The sequence below is a fragment of the Eptatretus burgeri genome, chromosome 6 (assembly GCF_056783735.1).
Source record: "Eptatretus burgeri isolate ZD-2024b chromosome 6, Ebu_testis_v1, whole genome shotgun sequence".
NCBI classification, from domain to species: domain Eukaryota; kingdom Metazoa; phylum Chordata; class Myxini; order Myxiniformes; family Myxinidae; genus Eptatretus; species Eptatretus burgeri.
The window spans coordinates 39,047,215-39,067,596 of NC_140966.1; the positions used below are offsets into that span (position 1 = coordinate 39,047,215).

The following is a 20,382-nucleotide window of genomic DNA, read 5'->3' on the forward strand; positions in this document are numbered from 1 at the left end:
GTACACATCCTGACATAGACGGTGCCTTTTGAGAGCGTCTATCATGAACTTTTAAATATATTCGGACATTTGCTTTAAAGTTTCGAAAAGTTCACGTTACTATTTAAAGATTATTCCATTTAATGTATTGTAATTTCGTAAATACACGATATATCGTGAATACGTAAATACATTATGACGCGTTTCGCTATTGGCTTAATCAAGGCACGTGACGAAATATCGGAAGTTGTTGTTTTTTAAAATATTTTTGAAAATGTTTTTTTTATTTTTTTTTTTTTAGCCGACAAAACCTTTAGGACGCTGCTCTTGGACACATTTGTCCTTGTTAACATTAATAATTGTGCTTTGTTCATTTTACCCCCTTTGTTCACTTTCATAGATATCGTTTGTTCGCTTTCTGAGTTCACTTGGACGCTTGGACCGCCTCAAACATTTAATTACTTCGGCTCAGTGAGTGAGTAATTGGCTTCACAACGAAGATCTCTCCAGACATTACACGCGGCAATGTCGACGAAAATATCTCCCAAGGAAGCGAAGAAAGATTTACAGCAAGATGACGGTAATAATTACACCTCGAATGAAGCAAATGTAGATTCTGTTTTACTTATTTGACGTTCCCATCTGAAGCCGACACCTTCTGATCCTGGGATCCTCAGCTTCATATTAAATCCAAAATGTGACGTTCATTATTTCACTCTCTTCAGTTTGAAGCGGAAAGACCCCCAGAACGACCTCCTGCAACATTTCGCAGCATGTGGAGGCTTTTCAGAGCTATCCCATAATGCCGCGCGCGCCGCCATGTTGGTTGTGCTCGCTGCCATGGTAACGGCAGCACCAGCAGCTCAACAATCGAGCACGTTTATCTCGATGTTCTGACTTACTGCAATGGAAGGTTACGCGGATTATTTGGCCTCGTTAGGTCTTGTTTAACCTTGTACAGGGAGATACAAGGAAAACAGACACGGCTGGAGGCCATTCAGCCCGTCATGCCTGCGCGAACACCACACGAACTTATCGACACGAGATCCAAAGAAGAAAATGCAATTTATTTGATTTCATTATTATTATTATTATTTTTAATCTGTTTATTTTCAGTTTTTCTAGTTTTTGTATTTTTTTTATTCTTCTTCTTCTTCACCTCTGAGGAGGGGGGGCATGGGCTTGGTTAAAAACACAATATCAACCACACAACACCCCTTGACGAGACCCCTCACCAACAGCACTCCGTACACATGCACACAATCACCCATCAGTGCTCAAACTACCAAAAAGAACTGTCAACATCCCTGTAACCCTCTATCTCCATAACTTCCAGGTACCTATCTAATTCTAATGTAAACTTATCTCCTGTTTCTGCTGCCACTACATTTCCAGGGAGACCATTCCAAGCATTAACTACTCTCTGAGTAAAAGTTCCCTGCCTTACTACCATCTTAACGCTCCTCTGCTTTACTCTCAGGCTATGACCCCTGGTCCTATCACTCTCTACTCTGTTGAATAATTCATCTGCACTTATTTTATCTCCACCTTTCATTGTCTTAAACATCTCTATCATATCTTCTCGTAACCGCCTCCTTCCGAGAGCATAAAGCCCTATCTCCTTCAGCCGCTCTTCGTAGCTGAGTCTAACTGGGCCCTAAATCAATCGAGTCGCCCTGCGCTGAACCCTCTCCATGGCGTCTTTGTCCTTCCTGAGTTGTGGTGACCAAAACTGCACACAATATTCTAGATGTGACTCTCACTAAATTCCTGTACAATGTTGACACCACCTCTTTTGATTTATAAACGATCCCCTCCGAATACAACCTAAAACTCTATTTGCTTTACCTATAGCTACCTAGCACTATGCTACCTGCTTACCTTCGTATCTATTACCACCCCAGATCCTTCTCCTGTGTGACATGCTCCAAAATTACCCCTTGCATCCTGTAATCTCTATTTTCATTGTTCTTTCCCATCCCCAACATCTTACACTTGCTCAGGTTAAATTGCATTCTATCACGAAGCCAGTTTGCAATCCAAATAGCGACCTGACCAGCCACTCCACATGTCCTCACTTTGGCTAACAACCTCCGATGTGGTACCTCATCAAATGCCTTCTTAGAGTCTAGATATACTCTGTCCACTGCCTTTCCCTCATCCACCCAATAAGACACTGCTTCATAGAACTCTAAAAGATTTGTTACAGGAACTACCTTTGGTAAACCCATGCTGACTACCTAAGTTAATTAGTTTGTATTTATTTAAATGGTTCCTAATGCGGTCCCTAATTAATGTCTCCAACACCTCTCCCACAACTGACGTCAACCTAACAGATCTCTTGTTCCCCAATTCTTCTCTGGATCCTTTCTTAAATAATGGTGTTACATTTGCTCCTCTCCAATCCTCCAGTACCTGTCCTGACTCCAGGGAATTATTGAAAACATCCGTTAATATCTCGCTTACCTGCTCAGCCACCTCCACCAATACTCTTGGTTGCATATTATCTGGCCCCAGAGCCTTATCTTCTCTTCGATTACCTAGCTGTTCCTTTACCTCCTCCACGCCAACCTGGATCTTCTGTAAAAGCCCTTCTTCACCTCCTTGATAGATACTCTCAGCTATTGGCAATTTTTCTGACTGTTCTTGTGTAAAAGTTGATGAAAAATACCTGTTTAATAAGCCTGCCATCTCACTCATCACTAACCACTCTCCCAGTGCTATTCCTCAATGGGCCCACACTTGTCCTAACCTGTGCCTTTCCCCTGATACACTTAAAGAAAGCCTTGCTGCACTGTTTAATCTTCTTAGCCATGTCCTTCTCACACTCTCTTTTGGCTTGCCGAGTTATTTTCTTAACTTGCCTCTGTCTACTCCGAGAGTGATATATCGGTTTGGCTTGCTTGTTTGCTTTTCTCACTTGTTTGGCTTGCCAACCAATGTGGCACACGCACACTGCACCATGGGTACTGAAACACCTCGATTACGTAAATCGTTACTAATCTGAATTGAACCAACCTATCAAAAATGGAAAATCTCACTCGTCTCAGCCAAGCCTGAACCAAGCTTATTAAATTTATCCTCCCTGTATCTGCAAACCCTTTCCTCCTTATGATTGTCCGACTATCCCTTGAGAGGATAATGTTGTCAATTAGGCTAGGTGGAGGTACATTAGCCAGATATAATGTTTTATAGTTATAAGGGATATTTGTATTGATCTGATGTCCTCTTTGTCATAATTTTTCTCAAATTGTTGTGGTTTTGTTTCTTTTCTCCCTTCCCGAGTTTATTTATAAAACGGAATTATTTATTACTCTGGTTGGTTCCCGAGTTTGATCATTTCCTCTGTGAGAGACTAGATTGTCAGCAGATATACGGCAGTTTGGCTCTTGGTGTGTGTAAGCAAATTGAAGAAACTAGTAGAGTACCTGCCCTATGGGCGATCATGTTCCAAGCATGCAACACGTTCTTCTGACATATACATTTATTTGGACAGTGTATGGGCAACTCACAGCTGCCTTAATTACTCAACGAAAATAAAATATAGTGGCAATACCCCTGGGTGCTCACCTGGTAGTGGCTGGATAAGATAACCAGGGAACCACTGGTTGGCATGGATGACCCACAAAACATGTAACGGAGAACTAAGTAAATACCTAAGGATTTTTTTTAATGCCGAGAACATACTTTGATACTTCACGGGTGATAAAGGTTGTGGTCAAGTTTCAATCGAGATCGTGCGTGTGGTTGAAGAGAAGAAAGCAAATATATATTTTGGGGGGTAATCCCCATGTAGAATCCCTTCGACCCCAAGTTTTTTTTTTTTTTCAATGTCGTGAACAAACTTTAGTACATCACGGTTGATGAAGGTTGTGGTGAAGTTTCAGCGGAATTGTGTGTGTAGTTTCTGAGAAGAAAGCAAATACCTCTTTTGGGGGGCAAAAGCCCCCTTTCGACCCAGATTTTTTTAATGGCATGAACAAAGTTTGGTACATCATGGGTGATGAAGGTTGGAGTCAAGTTTCATCGAAATGCTGTGTGTAGTTTCGGAGAAGAGAGCAAATATATATATTTTGGGGGGCAACCCCCCCTTACACCCTCTAAGAGCCCGATTTTTCTAATGTCATGAACAAACTTTGATATATGACGGGTGTTGAAGGTTGTAATCAAATTTCATTGGAATTGTGTGGGTAGTTTCTGAGAGGAAAGCAAATCCGTATTTTGGGGGGCACCCCCCCCCCCGTAGACCCCTTTAGACCTTAAATTTTTGAATAGCATGAACAAAGTTTGGTATATCACGCATTATGAAAGTTGTGGTCAAGTTTCATCGAAATTGTGTGTTTAGTTACGGAGAGGAAAGCAAATACATGTTTTGGTGGGAAACCCCCCTTTACATCCCCAAAGAGCCCGATTTTTATGATGTCATGAACAAACTTTGACACACCATGGGTAATGAAGGTTGCAGTCACGTTTCACCAAAATCGTATGTGTAGCTTCAGAGAAGAAGCACGTCCTGTCTGCCAGCATTCGTTGATGGATGTTACGTTGAAGTTCCCACGGTGTCCTTCACAAACAGTAGGTGAGCTCTCAGCTGTACCATGTCTAAATTCCAAGTTCCTGCCCTGACTACTTAGTCATACGTCAGGCCTGGCCAGCCAGTTCGTGAAAGATTTTGGCCAAAATCTTCCCCTGGCCAACCTCACAAAATTACAGAATATTTGTGGCCTTTTTAAAAGAATAAGATTACTTCCACTATTTCGCTTTATTACACTGAACAACAAAATTTTTTTACTGGAGATGTGTAAAGTGATTTAGACTAATTTGGGTACGCTGATTTCAAAAATCATAACCGTTTTGCTGTATCACGTCAGGATTTTCAGTAACAGAAATATTCCCATTGCCTAGAAGTCAGGATTTCAATGAAATTTACAAAAATTCATTGATTCATTTATTTCATCATGAATGCTTCAAAATTATAGAAATTACAGAAAAACTCCACTAGAATGTAATTAAAAATACTTTAGGCATTTGGCTTTGCGTTTGTGCTGCTCTGTGTCAGTTTCACGATGCAGGAACCAGCAGAAATCGCCCATCATGTTCGGGTTGTGCCGCCCTTGGTAACGCGTCTCCATGAGTGAAATCTCTTGGTGGAATCGCTCGCCGTGCTCGTCCGAGACTGCTCCCAAGTTGTCAGGGAAGAAGTTCAGGTGCTGGTGTAGGAAATGGATTTTCAGGGACATCCTGGAGCCAAGTTTCCTGAAGGACTCCAGCAGCTGCTGCACTATTTCTTCATAGTTGTCCGCGCGCTCGTTCCCCAAGAAGTTGTCCGTCACAGCTTTGAAGCTCCTCCACGCTGCCAGCTCTTTGGGGTTTAGAGTTGTCGGAAAAGTTTCGTCCTTCATAATCTGTCGGATTTGCGGTCCAACAAAGACACCAGCCTTGATCTTGGCCTCTGACAAGGTGTTGCCAAACTTTTCCTTGAGGTATAAAAACCCACGCCCATTCAGATCCATTGCCCGTACAAAACTTTTCATCAAGCCGAGCTTTATGTGGAGTGGTGGAAGGAAAACCTTGGCTGGGTCGACAAGGGCGACATGCTTCACGTTGTGTCGACCAGGTACATGCTCTTTTCGCTCTTCCCAATCTTTCTTCGTCCAGTGATTCTTGTCGTCTCTGCTATCCCAGAGACAAAGGAAGCACATGTATTTCGTGTAGCCTGACTGCAGCCCTAACAAAAGCGCCACCACTTTCAAGTCTCCGCAGATGTGCCAGTTGAAGTCATTGTACTTGATGGAATCAAGCAGCTGCCGCATAGTCTCATAGGTCTCTGTCATGCCGAACGCGTGAGCCAGTGGGACTGATGGTTTCTCGTTGCCATTGTGGAGCAAAACAGCCTTCAAGCTGTTCTTCCCCGAGTCGATGAAGAGGCGCCAGTCTGCAGGATCGTGATCACACCCAAGTTCTTTCAACAGACCATTGATGTCACTGCAGAATGTCATCGTGTCTTCCATCTCAAAGAACTCAGCCATGTCTCTGTGACGTGCTCTGAACAAGGATATCTTGGTGTTAGGTTCAAGTAGATTCCACTGTTGCAGCCTTGATCCAAGCAGCTCTGCCTTCGCCTTTGACAGCGAGAGATCTCTTACAAGATCATTTAAGTCTCCCTGGTTCAGAAGGTGTGATTCTTGAGTGTCAGGTTCAAAAGGTTCATCATCACCATCCTCTTCACCACTGCTTACAGCTATGTTCTGATCAGCTGGAGGTGTTGGAACGGGGTTCTCGTCATCATGAGGGACAGGTTTACGAGCAGAGACGCAGTCAGCGTACTTGATGTGACCTTTATTCTTTTTGTTGAAGCCGGCGATGCTTGTGCAGCAGAAATAACAATCATCATGATGATTCTGCGGCTCACGCCATATCATGGGCACCGCAAATGGCATGCTCGCGCGCTTGCCCACCAACCACTGAGTCAAGGTTGTGTGACAGCTTGTGCAGCAGATGTGTGGTGCCCAGCTCTGTTCTTGGTCCCCCACCTTACACCCGAAGTAGTGAAAGTAGGCGGCCTTCATTTTCACTGCTGTAGATATACTTCGCTGTTGATCTTTTTTGGTATACTGACCACAGACATAACAGAAGTTGTCAGGATGATTGGTACAGGAACGCCTACTCATCTTTATCTGAAAGAAAGAAATACAACACAAGTTAACAACAATTGTACGAAATAGACATGTTAAAGACATATGTAAATTTAATTGAAATCCTGACTTCTAGGCAATGGGAATATTTCTGTTCCTGAAAATCCTGACGTGATACAGCAAAACGGTTATGATTTTTGAAATCAGCGTACCCAAATTAGTCTTAATCACTTTACACATCTCCAGTAAAAAAAAATTTTTGAAATTTGTTGTTCAGTGTTACACGTGCTGAGACATTTTACTCAACTTTCTCCTATTCCCTCTTCTTGTGCTGTGGTTTCACAGTTTGTTGTTGTCCCACTGTTTTCCCTTCTCTACATTTTTTTTCCTGTTGATCATTTTCGCCCTGTCCCATCGTTTACAGCCTCTATTCCTGTTGACAAAAACAATGAAAAGGGTGATTGTTAATTTCCACAATACCTATGGTGCATAAAAAAATGTAATTAAAGCTTGTAAAAAAACCAAAATGTTTTCTCAATCTCATTCATTGACTTTAATGTCTGACTACAGACTTACTGATCACCATTTCTATATACTGTACACGCTTTAAGATTGCACTAATTTAAAATACTTATTTCTCAACATAGCAACAACAATCTTCATCGCGACTGACTTCAAGAAAGCGGAAGATGTTGTGAATGAGACATCTGAATCTCCACGTTTTGGCCACACAATCTGTGGTCCAGACATCCAAGCTCTTATTGTTTCACCTGAGACCCTCGAGGAGGTACAGAGAGGGTTTTATTTGTTTTTTTCAACACATTTAATTTTATATGGCCATCCATTGACAAGTATACATGTTGATTGAAATAGTGATCTCTCCAAAGAGAACAACCCACAAGGGAAAGTATGCTTATTGAGAAGGGAAATTATTGTGCATGACTTTTTCAACGGATGTATAAACTAGGCAATGAAATGGCCTCTCAAATATTCTCGTAATATGATTTTTTAGATGTTTAATTCCTTCCAAAGTTGTTTATCCAGTAATAAACATTGTAGACACTACAAGTGGGGGTGTGCTTGCATTCTGCAAGCAGATAAATGAATTAGTAAAATGAAGAATGAGTGAGGAGTATGAGCTCTTTATTTATGAACAGTCCATGCTCCGCCCCTCTTCCGGATGAGGGAGAGAGGTAACACCAGCGCAGTCCAAGCCCCGCCCCTATTCCAGATGAAGGAGAGATGTGCCACCAGCACAGTCCAAGCTCCGTTCCTCTTCCGGATCAGGAGAGATGTACCACCAGCGCAGTCCAAGCCCCGCCCCTATTCCAGATGAAGGAGAGATGTGCCACCAGCACAGTCCTAGCTCCATCCCTCTTCTGGGTGAGGAGAGATCTACCACCAGCGCAGTCCAAGCTCCGCCCATCTTCTGGATGAGGAGAGATGTATCACCAGCGCAGTCCAAGCTCTGCCCATCTTCCGGATGAGGGAGAGATGTGCCACCAGCGCAGTCCAAGCTCTGCCCCTCTTCTGGATGAGGAGAGATGCACCACCAACGCAGTCCAAGCTCTGCCCCTCTTCCGGATGAGGAGAGATGTACCACCAACGCAGTCCAAGCTCTGCCCCTATTCCAGATGAAGGAGAGATGTGCCACCAGCACAGTCCAAGCTCCGTCTCTCTCCCAGATGAGGGAGAGATGTGCCACCAGCTCAGTTCAAGCTCTGCCCCTATTCCGGATGAGGGAGAGATGTGCCACCAGTGCAGTCCAAGCTCCACCCCTCTTCCCCATCAGACATAATGGTGTCATAGACATAGTAAAGAACCTTTCGATTTAATGCTATCAGCTTTAGTTATGTGCTCGTACACGAGATCACTCAGTGATTTTCCTGGCAACCGAGTAAACTTGTGATTTGTGAACTTCATTTGAAAAAAAAAAAGGTCATGGTGAAATTAGGTTTGGCTCCAGACACTTATCACCAAAAAACTTAAGCTAACTTGAGAGTTCATAGAACACATTACCCCATGCAGTATTCAAGTAATACCTGTACTTCAATAAAATAATGATTTTAAATATCGTAAAGAAAAATCCAGAAGTTTAGCGCAACTTAAACAGTCTCATACATCACCTTATACACTGTAATACGATGACGTTGAGTCGTAGTTAAAGAGATTGAGGCCTTATTGATCACCCAAAAACGCAGCGTCAATAGGTATCATACATAGCCATATCGGTGGCCTCTTCTTCACCTCGATACTGCTCCATCTTACATGCCACACTCACTTCCCAGGGGCTGTTTCTGACAGCTCCTATTACATACACCATCCTATCGAACATGTCCAAGTACAGTACTGCAAAACTGGAGGTTCTTGGAAGTATGTATTATGAAGGTGGTTTGTGTTCTACAGTGTTAAAGTGTGTAATTCAATTTCATCGAGAATGAGCAATCAAAGCTTACACACCCTCACCCAAACTTGTTTGATGTGGTTTTATGGTATGCATTTTATACATGTACTCACATTCTAATTGTACATACTTTATCTATGTACTCACATTCTAATTGCGCATACTTTGAAGATGTACGCACATTCTAATTGTACATACTTCATACATGTACTCACACTCTAATTGTACATACTTTATAGATGTACTCACATTATAATTGAACATACTTTATACATGTACTCTCATTCTAATTGTACATACTTAATACATGTACTCATATTCTAATTGTACATGCTTTATACATGTACTCACATTATAATTGAACATACTTTATACATGTACTCACATTATAATTGTACATACTTTATACATGTACTCGCATTCTAATTGTACATACTTTATACATGTACTCACATTGTAATTGTACATACTTATACACGTACTCACGTTCTAATTGTACATACTTTATACATGTACTCACATTGTAATTGTATATACTTTATGCATGTACTCACATTCTAATTGTACATACTTTGAAGATGTACTCACATTCTAATTGTACATACTGTTACGGCTGTGGAAATTCGCAATACACCATAAAAGGGTCCTAAGATCAGTTTTGACGATAAGTAATTGTGCAGTTAGATTTTCCCACTGTTGTTTAGAGGGAATTTCCGTGTTCACAGGGCTGTGATCCTTTGAGTTAGCCCTTTTTCTTTTCTCAATCGTTATCTTGGACCAATAATCCCCCAACAACTCAAACACCGCCACCTTCGCCTCTTTACCTCCACAACTCCATCCCGCAAACATCGCTTCACCGCCATTCTCAAACGACGCCCGTCAACAACTCAAACACCACCACCTTTGCCTCTTTACCTCCACAACTCAATCCTGCAAACATCGCTTCACCGCCATTCTCAAACGACGCCCGCCATCAAACAAACTCCCACCACCTCCGCCTTTCTACCACACGCCGGGCCATGGGTTGTGAATGCGTTCCTTTCGCCACGAGAAGCGGATCAGGAAGGCTTCACGCCCCCTTTTCATACATCCAATGACTGAGCATCGCGTGGCATAGCCCCGCCTCCGAACCCGTTGTGAATGCGTTCCTTTCGCCCAGAGAAGCGGATCAGGAAGGCTTCACGCCCCCTTTTCATCCATCCAATGACTGAGCATCGGGTGGCATAGCCCTGCCTCCGAACCCGCTGTGATCCTGAAATTTACATATACGCCCCTCCCCCGGGCTATATAGGCGCGAGCACGGCGCATCTTGGGGCGGGGAAGTCAAGTGGAAGTCAAGGTGCGCAATACGTCGGCAGAGAGCCAAGTGGGAGCAGTGGAGTGGCAGCGGCGGGAAGTCAAGAAGAAGTCAAGTCTGCAGTGTAGGCGGGACAGTCGGGTTGGGAGACGGAGCTCGAAGCCGACGGGAAAGGCAGACGGGGAGCGCTGGATAGAGCTCGCCGACCACGCCAGGGGCACGGAGCCAGGCGCAGCTACGCTGACATTGCGGCTTGCCCGCCATCGTGCCACGAGGGCACGAGTAGGACCCTTCAATCTCGTAGACCTGGCCGCTCATCCAGGTTCCACGCGCATTAGGCCCACTGGCCCAGTCTGACTCCCTTGCCTTTGAGGGGGTCTTTCCCTTTGCTTTTCTTTGAATGCGTGTTGTGGCGCCATGTCTTGTAAAGTAGAAACTGTTCAAGTGCATGTAAATGAACTTTTGCTTGTAGTCGGTTGTAATTCTTGCTTTCATTGCTTTGACTGTTATACGTGCATTCTTACTGTATGGCTGTGAATACGTGCTTGCCTTGTCTGAGTGTGGAATAAATGTACTTGTCGAACTGTTTCCTGTTTCGTTGCGTCCTTTCCTTTGTTTGAAAGTTCCATCTTGCATCACGGAAGGAATTGCTAGAAGGGTGTAAGCACCCGGTAAATAATCACGTCCGTCGGGGCCGGCGATAACACCGCTTGGTTATCACTGAAGCATGGAACGGACCGCTTAAGCGGTTCGTGTCCTCGGCCGGCCAGCGGCGAGGTACGATCGCCCGGTCGACTACTCGCGCAGGTACTTAGGTAGGTCGAATTTTGCGAGCAACCCTATCCTGCGCGGGTGGGCAATTGGCACGATCGTGGTGAGGTTAAACCCACACCCGTGACTGGCTCCTGGCGGTAGTTCCAGGAGGGTCATGACTGAATTGTCCGTCCGGTGGGCGACGCGGTTGCGATTGGAGTTATGTGGCCGCTCGCACGCTGGCGGGCCGAAATTCGTAACACTGGTGTCCGAGAGTGAGATTTGAATCCACCTCGGTCTCCAACTAAATTTACGGGGATCGGACCAGGGGTGTGCGAAGCAACCCCCCCCCCCGTTCCCCCAAAATTACGAGCAAAGCTTAATTAATCCCTTCCGAGAAATAAGATGGAGTCTCAAGGCGAGCGGGTGCCGGGGTAGAAATGAATGTCTTTTAATGTGGAGTCCATGGCCCGGGATGGTTCTTTTTATAACTCCACCACTAATTACAATCCTTGGGGGAGCTCACCCTCATTTACTGAGCACGAACTTTGCCGGCAAACGGAGTCACAAGATGGCGGCGCGGCCGCACTTCAGCGCGGCACGACGCGTGAGCGGGCCGCTATTAATGACGCAACAAATGGCACGACACGAGGCGAGCGCTCCCAACAACTGTTTCAAGCCACGTGGGCATGGCAGGCGAGGCAGGCGGACCTCGGCGGGCTTCGGAAACAATTGGAGTAAGAATGGAAAACCGAGCTCGAAAAGAAACAAAAGGAGCACGATTCTGAAGTAAAACAACTAATGGAAAAATATTGGAGGGGGAAAGGCGGTTTGAGGAACTCGAGGGGAGAGTGAGGGAAATACAGTTGGAAGAGAAAAAATGTGAACACGATTTGAAAATAAAGCAACTAGAGCGAGAGGTTGAAGAAGGCATTCGGAAAAGGAAAAGCTTGGAGGAGGAGGTAAAAAGAGGACAGGAATATCAGGAACAATTGAGAAAAAAAAGCAAGCTTGGAGTATGATGAGATGAGCAGGAAAAGGGATAAGATGTGCAAGGAAAGGGATGAAGAGAGTGAGGAAGGATGGAAAAAAACTTTAGAGATACTGGAGCACGAAGACAAAGAGAGGGAATTAAAAAACGAGTTGAGGATGGTGAGAGAAGAAAGAACGACAGCAGATAATAAAACGTTAAGGAACCACACTGTACAGATCGAACGGATGGAAGCCAAAGCGAGATTGAAGAATGAGGAACAAGAAAGACAGTGGAATAAAAAACACAAAGAAGAACGAATGAGGCAGGAGAAGGAAATCGGCCAATTGAAGGAAATAACGAGATTGCAGAATGAGGAACAAGAAAAACAGTGGAATGAAAAACAAAAAGAAGAACAAATGAGACAGGAGAAGGAAATTGGCCAATTGAAGGAAATAACGAGATTACAGAATGAAGAACAAAGACAGTGAATAAAAAAACACAAAGAAGAACGAATGAGACAGGAGAAGGAAATCGGCCAATTGAAGGAAATAACGAGATTACAGAATGAAGAACAAAGACAGTGGAATAAAAAACACAAAGAAGAACGAATGAGACAGGAGAAGGAAATCGGCCAATTGAAGGAAATAACGAGATTACAGAATGAAGAACAAAGACAGTGGAATAAAAAACACAAAGAAGAACGAATGAGACAGGAGAAGGAAATCGGCCAATTGAAGGAAATAACGAGATTTCAGAATGAGGAACAAGAAAAACAGTGGAATAGAAAACAAAAAGAGTATGAATTTGAAACTGAACGACAAAAGGAAAAAAATAGGTTGGAGTACGAGGAGAAAGTGAAGGAGCAAGGAATGAAGCAGGAAGGAGAAATCAGTCAATTGAAGGAGACAACGAGATTGGAGAGGGAAGAACGAGAGGAACAGTGGGAGAGAAAACAAAAAGAACATGAATTTGAAGTTAACCAATTCGAGGAGAAAGCAGAATTGGCGTCCACGGAGATCGAAAAACTCCGGAAAGAGAACGAACAACTCAAAAAGTTCCGAGAGGAGGAACGGCTCAAAAGGAGCCAGGAAATGGAACAGCACAATAATGTGGGACGTGTGATATCACCACGAGGAGCAATGTCGGTGGTGCAGGACTTGATTGACACCACTCGTCGGATGAAGGAACAGTTAGGACCTACCCTAATAAAGGAGACACAAACAAGAATGGAAAAGAGAAAATGTATAGAGACGCGGGAGATAGAAAAAAATAGAGGAGAGACTGCACGATAAGGACGGGGTTGGGGACGAGCACACACACATTGAGGTAGTGGAGGACTATGAGGGTGAGCTGGCAGACCGTTTAGTGACCCGGTGCGAGCAGCTGGATAGCCTCCTTCAGGAACGGAGGGAGACGCCATGCTCCCTTGAAGCTGATCACGACCAGGTGGGTTAGGTCGTGTCAAGCGAGTTCGAGGGGGCGAGTGCTGCGAACGGGTGCACGTGCAGCTTGGGGGGTATGGAGACCCCGGGACCCCGAGTGGTGGCGCGTATCCCCAGTGTGATTTTCCTGTTGTGCATGGTTGCGAGGGTGCCGAAATGCGTGCTTCCCAGCACGCCGTGCGTGAGTGAAGGGGTGTGTGTAAGAGAGGCCCCGGGTGTGAGTGGAACCACGTGTGCGAGGGAAATGGCATGCATGCGTGAACGGCCGAGTGTGAGAGGGACAGCGTGTGTAAGGTCGCTGTACGTGAGGGAGATGACGGTGGGCATGAGGGAGCACGCGGCCGCGTCCCCATGTGTGAGTGTAATGGCGTGGTGTGTGAGTCTCGTGACACACAGGAGTGCGTGTGTGGAACGGAGCTTGAGCGCGAGAGTGCGACGGAGACGACTGCGACAGATGGAAAAAGGCCGGGTAGCGGCCGTAGTTGTAAAGGGGACCGCGCCGGGTTTACACGGCAGCACGCGCGAGGTTGGGTCCGTGCAGCGCACGAGGCCCCGCCGTGCGCGCCTACGGGAGTGAAAACCCGGTCCGGAAAGGCCAGCGGTGGATGTTGCCGATCCCGCGGGCGGACAAAAGCTAGGCTGGATAACGGATTTGGACCGGATTGGTTCTCCACGCGGGCGTGTGTGTGAAGCTCCCTGTGGCCTGCGCAGTGTGTTCTGTTCGCAGAGCGCACGGCACAGGTCACGGACGTGCAGAGAACATGTGTTCGTGTGGGGAGCCCCTCGAAACACGAGGCTTGTTTTTTTTGATGCGCCGGGTGACGTCATGGCTGCACGTAGGGTTGGAATTCGGCAGGAGGGTGAATCCCTGCCGGATGGTGCCGTCCAAGAGGGTCGAGGTACGCGTACAGCTGCCATGACGTCACGGGCAAGGTGCGCAGGTTGCGAGTTGCCTCGCTGGTGCGCACGCATTGAAAAAAGAAAAAAGCAGGCCTCGCTTTCGGGTGAACAGGATTCCCGGGCAAGGGGTGGAAGACCCCCCTGCCTGGGCACAGGATGGAACTAGTTAGGGGGATGGGTTGGTTTAGTTAGACCGGCTTCATGGGGCAGGGGTAAGTCCTCATGGGGCCCGTGGACTGGTTTAGTTAGAGGGATTGTAGTTCAGATTTAGGTAGGGGAAATGATTTTTTGTGGATTTGGAGACAGTGACAGACTTTGGATGTGTAGAGGGGACCTGGCTTAGCTACGTAGGTTAAATGGAACGTGCTGTAGTTTAAGGGACGACGTGGGAGCACGAGTTAGGTTCGGGGAAGTAGTGAGCAGGATGGAAGAGTTCAGCGATGTGTGAGTTGAAGAATTGTATGGAAACAGGTTGAGTGAGAGGCCAGCGGGCCTGAGTGAATGGAGTGATTGTGGAATGCATGGTGTGATGAGTGATTGGGGGGAGGAGTGATTCCCTCCCAAGGGACCCCGGGGTCAGAGTAATGTGAGTTAGGGGGGTTAGTCAAATTGACAAAATGGAAGTCGTTTTGCTGTTGGTGGGGAAGTAGGCTCGAAACCCGCTTGGAGGGGTGCAGGAGCCCTGTTGACGGGCTGGGAGCGTGGATGCAAATGGTGAGTATCGCTGAGTGGGTACCCCGGGCACCGGGCCAGTCGGCCGTGGTAGGCCAAGGGCCCATGAGGGGCCGGGATAGTGTGGTGGGCATGGGTGACCCGCTGATGCGGGGCCCGGGGCGCCATAGGCCACATGGGCAGTGCGTGGGCACGGGCGACTCTCGGAAAGGGGCCTGGTGCGCCAGCCTGCCATGTGAGCATTTCAGGGGAGTCGCCATGGAGGGCACTCCCCGGTGTTTAGGGAGCTGGTAGGCTCGGAGGCAGTGTAGTGCCCGGGGGTGCCATTGCTGGAGAATCGGCAGAGGGTAGTTCCTGCCAAGAGAGCCACGCGTCCCAGCCATGAGACCGTGTGAGGACACTGGAGGAAAATCGGGGGGCAAGGCCCAAAATTGGAGGACACCAACACAGGCGACGGGAATCTGGGTTTTTAGAACCAATAGTTTAAGCAAGAGGCGCTTGTTGAAAGCCCCGGGGTAGTTTAAAGGTTAACGGATAAGGGTAGATTAGGAAGTGTACCCCTCTGCACCATTCATCCCTTCGCTATCGTTGTGGGCCACTGGACCCACTTTGGGTTAGATCGCTGAAGTCTGAGGAGGCCATCCTGAGGCTTGAATTTTGCCACGGCACAGGACACGAGCTCTCCCTTATTCCCCTCCTGGAAGGGAACGTAGGGGTTGGGAGTAGGCTAGGAGACGATAGGTCAGCCGAACAAGGACAATAAAGGGGGTTAGGGGACGATTTATAGGGGGGAAGTAAAAAATAAAAATATAAACAAACAAAAAAATAAGTTGGGGCAAAATTGGGTTTGACAAATTAAGGGAGTGGGTATGGACAGAGATAGGCAAAGGCAATAGGTTTGGAGGGAGACAGTAGGTAGGTCCGAGCCCGCCTTCCGAGTGGCCAGCACCACCGCACTCCCTCCACCAACCTCCATCTCAAGGCAAGGGGCTGGCCAACTTCATCTGCTGGCTGTGTTACTGAAAGGCCTGTGCCGGCCACTTCATCGGCTGGCTGTTTGCCGCAAGGCCTGTGCCGGTCGGATCGTCTGTCGGCTGTGTTTGCTACAAGGCCTGTGCCGGCCACGTCATCGGCTGGCTGTCACTGAAAGGCAAGGTGCCGGCCCAATTTCATCTGCTGGCTGTGTTGCTGCAAGGCCTGTGCCGGTCGGATCGTCTGTCGGCTGTGTTTGCTTCAAGGCCTGTGCCGGCCATTTCATCTGCCGGCTGTGTTTGCTACAGCGGCCTTGTCATGCCATGCCTTGCCTGCCTGCCTTTGCCTTGGCCCATGCCTGCTGCCCTTGTCCAGTTGCCCCATTCTGTTTTGCATTTCCCCCCATTCTTGTTCATTACCATGTGCGCCAGGATCCTCGCGCAAATTTGCAGGGACTGCCCTGATGGCAGCTGCAACACGGGCCTGCACCGGCAGCCCGTACACTGTTCATTGCGTGTGCTGCTTGAGCCAGCACGGAGACTGCGCTGCGCAGGTCATGCGCCGTTGAGTTCACTGCGCCCATTTCAAAGGGGGAGGCCTTGGACTGCGTGTGAGTGGCCGGCCACATTCCCTGTCACCTGCATTGCATGAGCCAGAGACTGCGTGCGAGCAGCCTGGCTCCCTGCTAACTTTTTCTCTTTGCAGAGTCCATCGATCCTGGGCCATGGTTTAGTGTAAGATTTGTAAGGTTAAGTTGTTAAGTTGTGTATTGTATATGAGTGCGCCCCCGGCATGTATGTATTAGCGCCGGCAATTTATTTAAGTCGTCTGTATGAGTGGGTTTGTTTACTTAGTTACTCAGCCCCTAGGTTATTTATTTTGGGGACACGGATACACTGAATGTCGCACTCAGGGATCCAAAGGTAAAACGTACTAGGGGAGAACTTGCACATGGTGGCACACGAAAATTCGACGACTCGGGACGAGTCTGTAAAAAGGGAAGGGGGTAGTGTTACGGCTGTGGAAATTTGCAACACACCATAAAGGGTCATTCGATCAGTTATGACGATAAGTAATTGTGTAGTTAGATTTCCCCACCGTGTTTAGAGGGATTTCCGTGTTCACAGGGCTGTGATCCTTTGAGTTAGCCCTTTTTCTTTTCTCTATTGTTATTTGGGCCAATAATCCCCCAACAACTCAAACACCACCACCTTCGCCTCTTTACCTCCACAACTCCACCCCGCAAACATCGCTTCACCGCCATTCTCAAACGACGCCCCCCAACAACCAAACTCCCACCACCTCCGCCTTTCTACCACACGCCGGGCCATGGGTTGTGAATGCGTTCCTTTCGCCCTGAGAAGCGGATCAGGAAGGCTTCACACCCCCTTTTCATCCATCCAATGACTGAGCATCGGGTGGCATAGCCCCGCCTCCGAACCCGTTGTGAATGCGTTCCTTTCGCCACGAGAAGCGGATCAGGAAGGCTTCACGCCCCCTTTTCATCCATCCAATGACTGAGCATCGGGTGGCATAGCCCCGCCTCCGAACCCGCTGAGATCCAGAAATTTACATATACGCCCCTCGCCCGGGCTATATAGGCGCGAGCACGGCGCAGCTTGGAGCGGGGAAGTCAAGTGGAAGTCAAGTCTGCAGTGTCGGCGGGACAGTCGAGTCAGGAGACGGAGCTCGAAGCTGACGGGAAAGGCAGACGGGGAGCGCCGGAGAGAGCTCGCCGACCACGCCAGGGGCACGAAGCCAGGCGCAGCTACGCTGACATTGCGGCTTTCCCGCCATCGCGCCACGAGGGCGCGGGTAGGACCCTTCGGTCTCGTGGACCTGGCTGCTCATCCAGGTTCCACGCGCATTAGGCCTACGGGCCCAGTCTGACTCCCTTGCCTTTGAGGGGGTCTTTTCCTTTGCTTTTCTTTGAATGCGTGTTGTGGCGTCGTGTCTTGTAAAGTAGAAACTGTTCAAGTGCATGTAAATAAACCTTTGCTTGTTGTCGGTTGTAATTCTTGCTTTCATTGCTTTGACTGTTATACGTGCATTCTTACTGTGTGGCTGTGAATACGTGCTTGCCTTGTCTGAGTGTGGAATAAATGTACTTGCCGAACTGTTTCCCATTTCGTTGCGTCCTTTCCTTTGTTTGAAAGTTCCATCTTGCATCACGGAAGAAATTGGTAGAAGGGTGTAAGCACCCGGTAAATAATCACGTCCGTCGGTGCCGGTGATAACACCGCTCGGTTATCACTAAAGCACGGAACGGACCACTTAAGCGGTTCGTGTCCCAGACCGGCCAGCGGCGAGGTACGATCGACCGTTCGACTACTCGCGCAGGTACTTAAGTAGGTCGAATTTGGCGAGCAACCCTATCCTGTGCGGGTGGGCAATTGGCACGATCGTGGTGAGGTTAAACCCCCACCCGTGACTGGCTCCTGGCGGTAGTTCCAAGGAGGGTCACGACTGAATTGTCCGTCCGGTGGGCGACGCGGTTGCGATTGGAGTTACGTGGCCGCTCGCACGCCTGGCGGGCCAAAATTCGTTACCATACTTTGAAGATGTACTCACATTATAATTGTACACACTTTATACATGTACTCACCTTCTAATTGTACATACTTTGAAGATGGACTCGAATTCGAATTGTACATACTTTGAAGATGTACTCACATTCTAATTGAACATACTGTTACGGCTGTGGAAATTTGCAGACCACCATAAAGGACCTTCGATCAGTTATGACGATAAGTAATTGTGTTGTTAGATTTCCCCACCGTTGTTTAGAGGGGATTGCCGTGTTTACTGGGCTGCGATCCTTTCAGATAGCCTTTTTTCTTTTGATGTCGTTATTTTGGACCAATCATCCACAACAACCAAATCGCCACCACCAACAACGCCCCCAAACAACTACACAAAGCCACCACCACCTTCGCCCCCTTCACCTCCACAACCCCACCCCGCAAACATCGCCTCACCCCCACTCTCAAACGACACCCGCCAACAACCAAATCGCCACCACCAACACCCTTCCCAAATCACCACAGCAAACACCCACCACCTTCGCCTTTCTACCAAACGTCGTGCCATGGGTTGTGAATGGGATCCTTTTGAAGGAGAAAACGGATCAAGAATGATTCACGCCCACTTTTCATCCATCCAATGGCTGAGCATCAGGTGGTGTAGCCCCGCCTCCGAACCCCGCTGTGATCCACAAATTTGCATATGCGCTCCTCCCCCAGACTATATAAGCACGAGCACGGCGCAGCTCGAGGCAGTCTGGAGAGTCTGGTGACGGGGCAGTCGAGTCGAGTGCAGTGTTGGTGAGGCACTCAAGTTGGGTCTGGAGAGTGGCACTCAAGTCGGGTCTGGAGAGTGGCAGTCTGGAGGGGTCGGAGAACAGGACGGAGCTTGAAGAGGCAGACGGCGGCAGTGTCAGGAGGGCAGAGTCGGGAGACGGAGCTCGGAACTGAAGTTTTGAGGCAGACGGGGGCTGATCGACGGAGAGGAAGGAGCTCGGAGCATCAGCAATTTCCCTCTCCCTTACCGAGTTCTGCGCTAAGAAAACGCCGGTAACCCCGTACGTTCCCCTCCCCAACTGTGGTGACGGTGAAATACGTGCCTGCGTGGAGAACGCCCGAGAGAGCTCACCGGCCACGCCAGGGGCACGAAGCCAGGCGCAGCTACGCTGACATCGCGGCTTGCCCGCCATCGTGCCACGAGGGCGCGGGTAAGACCCTTCGGTCTCGTGGACCTGGCCGCTTATCCAGGTTCCACGTACATTTGGTCCATGGCCCTGTCTGCCACCTTTGTCTTGGAGGGTGGCTATTTCTTTGCTTTTTGTGTAAATGCATGTGGTGGCGCCGTCTTATAAGTAGAATTGTCTAAGTGTGCGTGTGGAATAAAGACACTTTATTCGGTTGTAACTCTGCCTTTGCTTGCTTTCATTGCTTTCACTGTTATACGTGCATGATTTTCTGTATGGCTGTAAAATACATGCTTGTCTGAGTGTGCAATAAATGTGCTTGTTGAACTGTTCCCCGTTTCGTTGCGTCCTTTCCCTTGTTTGAAAGTTCCATCTTGCATCACGTAAGGAATTGGTAGGAGGGGTGTAAGCACTCGGTAAATAATCACGTCCGTCGGGGCCGGCGATAACACCGCTCGGTTATCACTGAAGCACGGAATGGACCGCTTAAGCGGTTCATGTCCTAGGCCGGCCAGCGGTGAGGTACGATCGCCCGTTTAACTACCCGCGCAGGTACTGAGGTAGGTCGAGTTTGGTGAACAACCCTATCCTGCGCGGGTGGCCGATTGGCATGATTGTGGTGTGGTCGAAAGACCCACCCGTGACAACC

At 47.8% G+C, this 20,382-nt stretch overlaps 1 protein-coding gene across 4 annotated transcripts in view; it reads left to right on the forward strand.

The window, feature by feature from the left end:
* The first annotated feature begins 289 nt into the window (after window positions 1-289).
* MYCBPAP (MYCBP associated protein) overlaps window positions 290-20,382 on the forward strand; it is a 113,093-nt gene continuing 93,000 nt past the window's right edge. For all 4 annotated transcript variants that reach the window (XM_085884635.1, XM_085884637.1, XM_085884636.1 and 1 more), the window contains exons 1-2: window positions 290-559; window positions 7,262-7,401. In XM_085884635.1, the coding sequence (XP_085740761.1) occupies window positions 505-559; window positions 7,262-7,401 (195 nt within the window). In that variant the 5' untranslated portion in view covers window positions 290-504. The remainder of the gene's footprint in view (window positions 560-7,261; window positions 7,402-20,382) is intronic.